The 12,819-nt window shown below is 31.6% G+C and overlaps 2 protein-coding genes across 4 annotated transcripts in view; one reads left to right on the top strand and one right to left on the bottom strand.

The window, feature by feature from the left end:
* The window catches only part of LOC143246737 (uncharacterized), a 56,435-nt gene that overhangs the window by 35,072 nt on the left and 8,544 nt on the right, over positions 1-12,819 (top strand). For 2 of the 3 annotated variants that reach the window (XM_076493829.1, XM_076493830.1), the window contains one exon: positions 5,991-6,210. The exons of the other annotated variant lie outside the window; for it this stretch is intronic. In XM_076493829.1, coding sequence (XP_076349944.1) covers positions 5,991-6,210 — 220 coding nt within the window. The remainder of the gene's footprint in view (positions 1-5,990; positions 6,211-12,819) is intronic. 3 annotated transcript variants of the gene reach the window in all.
* Positions 1-12,819, bottom strand: part of LOC143246736 (hydroxyacid-oxoacid transhydrogenase, mitochondrial-like) — a 100,791-nt gene that overhangs the window by 3,477 nt on the left and 84,495 nt on the right. The window lies entirely within an intron of this gene.

The following is a 12,819-nucleotide window of genomic DNA, read 5'->3' on the forward strand; positions in this document are numbered from 1 at the left end:
AACCTGATATTTGTTTTAATGTCTACTTGTAATAAACAAAAACTTACGGACATCCATACTCAAACCTGATATTAGTTTTAATATCTACTTGTAATAAACAAAGCCTTACGGGCACCCATACTCAAACCTGATATTTGTTTTAATGTCTACTTGTAATAAACAAAACCTTACGGTCACCCATACTCAAACCTGATATTAGTTTTAATATCTACTTGTAATAAACAAAGCCTTACGGACACCCATACTCAAACCTGATATTTGTTTTAATGTCTACCTGTAATAAACAAAACCTTACGGACACCCATACTCAAACCTGATATTTGTTTTAATGTCTACTTGTAATAAACAAAACCTTACGGGCACCCATACTCAAACCTGATATTTGTTTTAATGTCTACCTGTAATAAACAAAGCCTTACGGACACCCATACTTAAATCTGATATTTGTTTTAATGTCTACCTGTAATAAACAAAGCCTTACGGACACCCATACTCAAACCTGATATTTGTTTTAATGTCTACCTGTAATAAACAAAGCCTTACGGACATCCATACTCAAACCTGATATTTGTTTTAATGTCTACTTGTAATAAACAAAACCTTACGGACATCCATACTCAAACCTGATATTTGTTTTAATATCTACTGGTAATAAACAAAGCCTTACGTTCACCCATACTCAAACCTGATATTTGTTTTAATGTCTACTTGTAATAAACAAAACCTTACGGTCACCCATACTCAAACCTGATATTTGTTTTAATGTCTACTTGTAATAAACAAAACCTTACGGACATCCATACTCAAACCTGATATTTGTTTTAATATCTACTGGTAATAAACAAAGCCTTACGGTCACCCATACTCAAACCTGATATTTGTTTTAATATATACTTGTAATAAACAAAGCCTTACGTTCAACCATACTCAAACCTGATATTTGTTTTAATGTCTACTTGTAATAAACAAAACCTTACGGTCACCCATACTCAAACCTGATATTTGTTTTAATGTCTACTTGTAATAAACAAAGCCTTACGTTCAACCATACTCAAACCTGATATTTGTTTTAATGTCTACTTGTAATAAACAAAACCTTACGGTCACCCATACTCAAACCTGATATTTGTTTTAATGTCTACTTGTAATAAACAAAGCCTTACGGACATCCATACTCAAACCTGATATTTGTTTTAATGTCTACTTGTAATAAACAAAACCTTACGGACATCCATACTCAAACCTGATATTTGTTTTAATATCTACTGGTAATAAACAAAGCCTTACGGACATCCATACTCAAACCTGATATTTGTTTTAATGTCTACTTGTAATAAACAAAACCTTACGGACATCCATACTCAAACCTGATATTTGTTTTAATGTCTACTTGTAATAAACAAAACCTTACGGTCACCCATACTCAAACCTGATATTAGTTTTAATATCTACTTGTAATAAACAAAGCCTTGCGGACACCCATACTCAAACCTGATATTTGTTTTAATGTCTACCTGTAATAAACAAAACCTTACGGTCACCCATACTCAAACCTGATATTTGTTTTAATATCTACTGGTAATAAACAAAGCCTTACGTTCACCCATACTCAAACCTGATATTTGTTTTAATGTCTACTTGTAATAAACAAAACCTTACGGTCACCCATACTCAAACCTGATATTTGTTTTAATGTCTACTTGTAATAAACAAAACCTTACGGACATCCATACTCAAACCTGATATTTGTTTTAATGTCTACCTGTAATAAACAAAGCCTTACGGACATCCATACTCAAACCTGATATTTGTTTTAATGTATACTTGTAATAAACAAAGCCTTACGGTCACCCATACTCAAACCTGATATTTGTTTTAATATCTACTTGTAATAAACAAAACCTTACGTTCACCCATACTCAAACCTGATATTTGTTTTAATGTCTACTTGTAATAAACAAAACCTTACGGACATCCATACTCAAACCTGATATTTGTTTTAATGTATACTTGTAATAAACAAAGCCTTACGGTCACCCATACTCAAACCTGATATTTGTTTTAATATCTACTTGTAATAAACAAAACCTTACGGTCACCCATACTCAAACCTGATATTTGTTTTAATGTCTACCTGTAACAAACAAACCCTTACGGGCATCCATACTCAAACCTGATATTTGTTTTAATGTCTACTTGTAATAAACAAAACCTTACGGTCACCCATACTCAAACCTGATATTTGTTTTAATGTCTACTTGTAATAAACAAAACCTTACGGTCACCCATACTCAAACCTGATATTTGTTTTAATGTCTACCTGTAATAAACAAAACCTTACGGACACCCATACTCAAACCTGATATTTGTTTTAATGTCTACTTGTAATAAACAAAGCCTTACGGACATCCATACTCAAACCTGATATTTGTTTTAATGTATACTTGTAATAAACAAAACCTTACGGTCACCCATACTCAAACCTGATATTTGTTTTAATGTCTACTTGTAATAAACAAAGCCTTACGGACATCCATACTCAAACCTGATATTTGTTTTAATGTATACTTGTAATAAACAAAACCTTACGGTCACCCATACTCAAACCTGATATTTGTTTTAATATCTACCTGTAATAAACAAAACCTTACGGTCACCCATACTCAAACCTGATATTTGTTTTAATATCTAGTGGTAATAAACAAAGCCTTACGTTCACCCATACCCAAACCTGATATTTGTTTTAATATCTACTTGTAATAAACAAAACCTTACGTTCACCCATACTCAAACCTGATATTTGTTTTAATATCTACTTGTAATAAACAAAACCTTACGTTCACCCATACTCAAACCTGATATTTGTTTTAATGTCTATTTGTAATAAACAAAACCTTACGGTCACCCATACTCAAACCTGATATTTGTTTTAATATCTACTTGTAATAAACAAAACCTTACGGACACCCATACTCAAACCTGATATTTGTTTTAATGTCTACTTGTAATAAACAAAACCTTACGGGCACCCATACTCAAACCTGATATTTGTTTTAATGTCTACCTGTAATAAACAAAGCCTTACGGACATCCATACTCAAACCTGATATTTGTTTTAATGTATACTTGTAATAAACAAAGCCTTACGGTCACCCATACTCAAACCTGATATTTGTTTTAATATCTACTTGTAATAAACAAAACCTTACGGACACCCATACTCAAACCTGATATTTGTTTTTATGTCTACTTGTAATAAACAAAGCCTTACGGACATCCATACTCAAACCTGATATTTGTTTTAATGTATACTTGTAATAAACAAAGCCTTACGGTCACCCATACTCAAACCTGATATTTGTTTTAATATCTACTTGTAATAAACAAAACCTTACGGTCACCCATACTCAAACCTGATATTTGTTTTAATGTCTACCTGTAACAAACAAACCCTTACGGGCATCCATACTCAAACCTGATATTTGTTTTAATGTCTACTTGTAATAAACAAAACCTTACGGTCACCCATACTCAAACCTGATATTTGTTTTAATGTCTACCTGTAATAAACAAAACCCTACGGACACCCATACTCAAACCTGATATTTGTTTTAATGTCTACTTGTAATAAACAAAGCCTTACGGACATCCATACTCAAACCTGATATTTGTTTTAATGTATACTTGTAATAAACAAAACCTTACGGTCACCCATACTCAAACCTGATATTTGTTTTAATGTCTACTTGTAATAAACAAAACCTTACGGTCACCCATACTCAAACCTGATATTTGTTTTAATGTCTACTTGTAATAAACAAAACCTTACGGTCACCCATACTCAAACCTGATATTTGTTTTAATATCTACTTGTAATAAACAAAACCTTACGTTCACCCATACTCAAACCTGATATTTGTTTTAATATCTACTTGTAATAAACAAAACCTTACGTTCACCCATACTCAAACCTGATATTTGTTTTAATGTCTACTTGTAATAAACAAAACCTTACGTTCACCCATACTCAAACCTGATATTTGTTTTAATGTCTACTTGTAATAAACAAAATCTTACGTTCACCCATACTCAAACCTGATATTTGTTTTAATATCTACTTGTAATAAACAAAACCTTACGGTCACCCATACTCAAACCTGATATTTGTTTTAATGTCTACCTGTAATAAACAAAACCTTACGGTCACCCATACTCAAACCTGATATTTGTTTTAATGTCTACTTGAAATAAACAAAACCTTACGGTCACCCATACTCAAACCTGATATTTCTTTTAATATCTACTTGTAATAAACAAAACCTTACGTTCACCCATACTCAAACCTGATATTTGTTTTAATATCTACTTGTAATAAACAAAACCTTACGGACACCCATACTCAAACCTGATATTTGTTTTAATGTCTACTTGTAATAAACAAAACCTTGCGGTCACCCATACTCAAACCTGATATTTGTTTTAATATCTACTTGTAATAAACAAAGCCTTGCGGTCACCCATACCCAAACCTGATATTTGTTTTAATGTCTACTTGTAATAAACAAACCCTTACGGACACCCATACTCAAACCTGATATTTGTTTTAATGTCTACTTGTAATAAACAAAACCTTACGTTCACCCATACTCAAACCTGATATTTGTTTTAATATCTACTGGTAATAAACAAAACCTTACGTTCACCCATACTCAAACCTGATATTTGTTTTAATGTCTACTTGTAATAAACAAAACCTTGCGGTCACCCATACTCAAACCTGATATTTGTTTTAATATCTACTTGTAATAAACAAAACCTTACGGTCATCCATACTCAAACCTGATATTTGTTTTAATATCTACTTGTAATAAACAAAACCTTACGTTCACCCATACTCAAACCTGATATTTGTTTTAATATCTACTTGTAATAAACAAAACCTTACGTTCACCCATACTCAAACCTGATATTTGTTTTAATATCTACTTGTAATAAACAAAACCTTACGGTCACCCATACTCAGACCTGATATTTGTTTTAATGTCTACCTGTAATAAACAAAACCTTACGGTCACCCATACTCAAACCTGATATTTGTTTTAATGTCTACTTGTAATAAACAAAACCGTACGGTCACCCATACTCAAACCTGATATTTGTTTTAATGTCTACCTGTAATAAACAAAACCTTACGGTCACCCATACTCAAACCTGATATTTGTTTTAATATCTACTTGTAATAAACAAAACCTTACGTTCACCCATACTCAAACCTGATATTTGTTTTAATATCTACTTGTAATAAACAAAACCTTACGGACACCCATACTCAAACCTGATATTTGTTTTATTGTCTACTTGTAATAAACAAAACCTTGCGGTCACCCATACTCAAACCTGATATTTGTTTTAATATCTACTTGTAATAAACAAAGCCTTGCGGTCACCCATACCCAAACCTGATATTTGTTTTAATGTCTACTTGTAATAAACAAACCCTTACGGACACCCATACTCAAACCTGATATTTGTTTTAATGTCTACTTGTAATAAACAAAACCTTACGTTCACCCATACTCAAACCTGATATTTGTTTTAATATCTACTGGTAATAAACAAAACCTTACGTTCACCCATACTCAAACCTGATATTTGTTTTAATGTCTACTTGTAATAAACAAAACCTTGCGGTCACCCATACTCAAACCTGATATTTGTTTTAATATCTACTTGTAATAAACAAAACCTTACGGTCATCCATACTCAAACCTGATATTTGTTTTAATATTTACTTGTAATAAACAAAACCTTATTTGTTCCAGAAACAATATCCTTAAAATGAAGTGTTTGAATTCATGTGTGATTTTAAAATATACGTTTTTCTTGGTTAATAAAAACTACTTTTGATTTAAGTTTTTTCGTTTCGTTTCAAGTTCAGTATGTTTGGTTGACTTTATTAGGAAGTCTAACTTATGTATTTTAACATTTAGGTTTACACATCCGCCAATCAAAGTCCGACCCTTCAATTCTGTCAAAATCCAACTGCCAACAGTATGGTTACGATAACATAAGCTTACACGAAGCATTGTTTCTGTGCGAGTGGAAGCAGCAGGTGGGATTCTGGGATTCTGTGGAGAACATCCATGTTGAGCATGACTGCAGTATGCTGACACTAGAGGGCCTGCGCAGCCATTATAATTCGTGCTTCTCGTAAGTCTTTAGGCAAAATGATAATAAGGTTTGTCGTCATTGTCAAAATTGTATACTTTAGCATGAAAGAAGCGAGAGTGTATTGAGTTACAGCAATTCTAGTTTCTTTTACGAGTAATCGTAGATAAAAGTAAACTTAAGACATTTTGTGGTAATAACCCTTAGCCTGGAGTTTAAATTATCTAAAGATTCGTTATGAACTTTTGAATATTAGTATATTTTAACTTTGTTGTTTACTTCTCGTGAGCAAAACATATTTTTCGTCGTGCATAGGAATCGGAAGAATGACATTCATGCTACTAATATATTACAGACGGTTGAGTATGGTATATTAAAATAATTTGGAATATGCAAACCAGTAAGGGACGTGACAACCAAAGCCAATTTAAAGTAAAATTGAGATGGCGTTTAATAGAACCGTATTTTGACACTGATTAGCATCATGTAGGTAATGAAAACTGACTGCCTTTGGGAAGGACATCTGTCAGCCCGTTTGACACAAATTATTCATAGTTCACTCCATGACTATTTAATCACAATGGGGATTTACAATTTCCAAGATGAGAATAGCCTCTGTAATTAAAACCATTGGAAAATAAAGAAGTATGGATTATTTTGGGAATCCAGGACCATCAAGAAAAAGACCTGCAACAAGTCGTGTCCCAGATGTGGTATGTTACAGGCTGTGTCGTGTAACAGCATGAATTATATGAACACAAAGACAAGTGTAAAAGCGAAATGAACTGTGACAATGTGGTGGTTGGCTCCAAAATTGGGCTAATATTATTATTATAGTCAGTCTCTGTATTCAGTGAACAATCTGTTTCAAAGAATTCAAAAGTTTTCCTTCATCATCAAAAATGTGAATTGAATTGAAAAAGTGGCTAGAGGTTATATCATTTCTTTAAGTTAGTTTAACTTAAACACCATACACATTGCAACAGATCTGTTTTGATAATAACAATTTGGCAATGACCCGAAAATGCATTTTATTCAAAAACAGTTAATAAAACTTTCAACAACTATTTAATTTCCTGCTTATATCACATCGTAAGGAAATATAAGACGAGAAAATATGAAGAATTAATGATGAGCTTAATTACTGATACGACTGTTGATGAACCATTATATTGATAGTATTGTACACTGTTGATGAACCATTATATTGATAGTACTGTACACTGTTGATGAACCATTATATTGATAGTACTGTACACTGTTGATGAACCATTATATTGATAGTACTGTACACTGTTGATGAACCATTATATTGATAGTACTGTACACTGTTGATGAACCATTATATTGATAGTACTGTACACTACTGTTGATGAACCATTATATTGATAGTACTGTACACTGTTGATGAACCATTATATTGATAGTACTGTACACTGTTGATGAACCATTATATTGATAGTACTGTACACTGTTGATGAACCATTATATTGATAGTACTGTACACTGTTGATGAACCATTATATTGATAGTATTGTACACTGTTGATGAACCATTATATTGATAGTACTGTACACTGTTGATGAACCATTATATTGATAGTACTGTACACTGTTGATGAACCATTATATTGATAGTACTGTATACTGTTGATGAACCATTATATTGATAGTATTGTACACTGTTGATGAACCATTATATTGATAGTATTGTACACTGTTGATGAACCATTATATTGATAGTACTGTACACTGTTCATGAACCATTATATTGATAGTACTGTACACTGTTGATGAACCATTATATTGATAGTATTGTACACTGTTGATGAACCATTATATTGATAATACTGTACACTGTTCATGAACCATTATATTGATAGTATTGTACACTGTTGATGAACCATTATATTGATAGTACTGTACACTGTTGATGAACCATTATATTGATAGTATTGTACACTACTGTTGATGAACCATTATATTGATAGTACTGTACACTGTTGATGAACCATTATATTGATAGTATTGTACACTGTTGATGAACCATTATATTGATAGTATTGTACACTGTTGATGAACCATTATATTGATAGTATTGTACACTGTTGATGAACCATTATATTGATAGTACTGTACACTGTTGATGAACCATTATATTGATAGTACTGTACACTGTTGATGAACCATTATATTGATAGTACTGTACACTGTTGATGAACCATTATATTGATAGTACTGTACACTGTTGATGAACCATTATATTGATAGTACTGTACACTGTTGATGAACCATTATATTGATAGTACTGTACACTGTTGATGAACCATTATATTGATAGTACTGTACACTGTTGATGAACCATTATATTGATAGTACTGTACACTGTTGATGAACCATTATATTGATAGTATTGTACACTACTGTTGATGAACCATTATATTGATAGTACTGTACACTGTTGATGAACCATTATATTGATAGTACTGTACACTGTTGATGAACCATTATATTGATAGTACTGTACACTGTTGATGAACCATTATATTGATAGTACTGTACACTGTTGATGAACCATTATATTGATAGTACTGTACACTGTTGATGAACCATTATATTGATAGTACTGTACACTGTTGATGAACCATTATATTGATAGTACTGTACACTGTTGATGAACCATTATATTGATAGTACTGTACACTGTTGATGAACCATTATATTGATAGTACTGTACACTGTTGATGAACCATTATATTGATAGTACTGTACACTGTTGATGAACCATTATATTGATAGTACTGTACACTGTTGATGAACCATTATATTGATAGTACTGTACACTGTTGATGAACCATTATATTGATAGTACTGTACACTGTTGATGAACCATTATATTAATAGTATTGTACACTACTGTTGATGAACCATTATATTAATAGTATTGTACACTACTGTTGATGAACCATTATATTGATAGTACTGTACACTGTTGATGAACCATTATATTAATAGTACTGTACACTGTTGATGAACCATTATATTGATAGTACTGTATACTGTTGATGAACCATTATATTAATAGTACTGTACACTACTGTTGATGAACCATTATATTGATAGTACTGTACACTGTTGATGAACCATTATATTGATAGTATTGTACACTGTTGATGAACCATTATATTGATAGTACTGTACACTGTTGATGAACCATTATATTGATAGTACTGTACACTGTTGATGAACCATTATATTGATAGTACTGTACACTGTTGATGAACCATTATATTGATAGTACTGTACACTGTTGATGAACCATTATATTGATAGTATTGTACACTACTGTTGATGAACCATTATATTGATAGTATTGTACACTGTTGATGAACCATTATATTGATAGTATTGTACACTGTTGATGAACCATTATATTGATAGTACTGTACACTGTTGATGAACCATTATATTGATAGTACTGTACACTGTTGATGAACCATTATATTGATAGTACTGTACACTGTTGATGAACCATTATATTGATAGTACTGTACACTGTTGATGAACCATTATATTGATAGTACTGTACACTGTTGATGAACCATTATATTGATAGTACTGTACACTGTTGATGAACCATTATATTGATAGTACTGTACACTGTTGATGAACCATTATATTGATAGTACTGTACACTACTGTTGATGAACCATTATATTGATAGTACTGTACACTGTTGATGAACCATTATATTGATAGTACTGTACACTGTTGATGAACCATTATATTGATAGTACTGTACACTGTTGATGAACCATTATATTGATAGTACTGTACACTGTTGATGAACCATTATATTGATAGTACTGTACACTACTGTTGATGAACCATTATATTGATAGTACTGTACACTGTTGATGAACCATTATATTGATAGTACTGTACACTGTTGATGAACCATTATATTGATAGTACTGTACACTGTTGATGAACCATTATATTGATAGTACTGTACACTGTTGATGAACCATTATATTGATAGTACTGTACACTGTTGATGAACCATTATATTGATAGTACTGTACACTGTTGATGAACCATTATATTGATAGTACTGTACACTACTGTTGATGAACCATTATATTGATAGTACTGTACACTGTTGATGAACCATTATATTGATAGTACTGTACACTGTTGATGAACCATTATATTGATAGTACTGTACACTGTTGATGAACCATTATATTGATAGTACTGTACACTACTGTTGATGAACCATTATATTGATAGTACTGTACACTGTTGATGAACCATTATATTGATAGTACTGTACACTGTTGATGAACCATTATATTGATAGTACTGTACACTGTTGATGAACCATTATATTGATAGTACTGTACACTGTTGATGAACCATTATATTGATAGTACTGTACACTGTTGATGAACCATTATATTGATAGTACTGTACACTGTTGATGAACCATTATATTGATAGTACTGTACACTGTTGATGAACCATTATATTGATAGTACTGTACACTGTTGATGAACCATTATATTGATAGTACTTTACACTGTTGATGAACCATTATATTGATAGTACTGTACACTGTTGATGAACCATTATATTGATAGTACTGTACACTACTGTTGATGAACCATTATATTGATAGTATTGTACACTACTGTTGATGAACCATTATATTGATAGTACTGTACACTGTTGATGAACCATTATATTGATAGTACTGTACACTGTTGATGAACCATTATATTGATAGTACTGTACACTACTGTTGATGAACCATTATATTGATAGTATTGTACACTACTGTTGATGAACCATTATATTGATAGTATTGTACACTACTGTTGATGAACCATTATATTGATAGTATTGTACACTACTGTTGATGAACCATTATATTGATAGTATTGTACACTACTGTTGATGAACCATTATATTGATAGTACTGTACACTGTTGATGAACCATTATATTGATAGTACTGTACACTGTTGATGAACCATTATATTGATAGTACTGTACACTGTTGATGAACCATTATATTGATAGTACTGTACACTGTTGATGAACCATTATATTGATAGTACTGTACACTGTTGATGAACCATTATATTGATAGTACTGTACACTGTTGATGAACCATTATATTGATAGTATTGTACACTACTGTTGATGAACCATTATATTGATAGTACTGTACACTGTTGATGAACCATTATATTGATAGTACTGTACACTGTTGATGAACCATTATATTGATAGTACTGTACACTGTTGATGAACCATTATATTGATAGTACTGTACACTGTTGATGAACCATTATATTGATAGTACTGTACACTGTTGATGAACCATTATATTGATAGTACTGTACACTGTTGATGAACCATTATATTGATAGTACTGTACACTGTTGATGAACCATTATATTGATAGTACTGTACACTGTTGATGAACCATTATATTGATAGTACTGTACACTGTTGATGAACCATTATATTGATAGTACTGTACACTGTTGATGAACCATTATATTGATAGTACTGTACACTGTTGATGAACCATTATATTGATAGTACTGTACACTGTTGATGAACCATTATATTGATAGTACTGTACACTGTTGATGAACCATTATATTGATAGTACTGTACACTGTTGATGAACCATTATATTGATAGTACTGTACACTGTTGATGAACCATTATATTGATAGTACTGTACACTGTTGATGAACCATTATATTGATAGTACTGTACACTGTTGATGAACCATTATATTGATAGTACTGTACACTGTTGATGAACCATTATATTGATAGTACTGTACACTGTTGATGAACCATTATATTGATAGTACTGTACACTGTTGATGAACCATTATATTGATAGTACTGTACACTACTGTTGATGAACCATTATATTGATAGTATTGTACACTACTGTTGATGAACCATTATATTGATAGTACTGTACACTGTTGATGAACCATTATATTGATAGTATTGTACACTGTTGATGAACCATTATATTGATAGTATTGTACACTACTGTTGATGAACCATTATATTGATAGTACTGTACACTGTTGATGAACCATTATATTGATAGTACTGTACACTACTGTTGATGAACCATTATATTGATAGTACTGTACACTACTGTTGATGAACCATTATATTGATAGTATTGTACACTACTGTTGATGAACCATTATATTGATAGTACTGTACACTGTTGATGAACCATTATATTGATAGTATTGTACACTGTTGATGAACCATTATATTGATAGTATTGTACACTACTGTTGATGAACCATTATATTGATAGTATTGTACACTGTTGATGAACCATTATATTGATAGTACTGTACACTACTGTTGATGAACCATTATATTGATAGTATTGTACACTGTTGATGAACCATTATATTGATAGTATTGTACACTACTGTTGATGAACCATTATATTGATAGTATTGTACACTACTGTTGACCCACTTTATTGATAGTACTGTACACTACTGTTGACCCACTTTATTGAAAATACTGTACACAATTGTTGACCCACTTTATTGAAAGTAGTGTACAATATTGTTGACCCATTTTATTGAT

Source organism: Tachypleus tridentatus, chromosome 3 (assembly GCF_004210375.1).
Source record: "Tachypleus tridentatus isolate NWPU-2018 chromosome 3, ASM421037v1, whole genome shotgun sequence".
In the NCBI taxonomy this organism is placed as follows: Eukaryota; Metazoa; Arthropoda; class Merostomata; order Xiphosura; family Limulidae; genus Tachypleus; species Tachypleus tridentatus.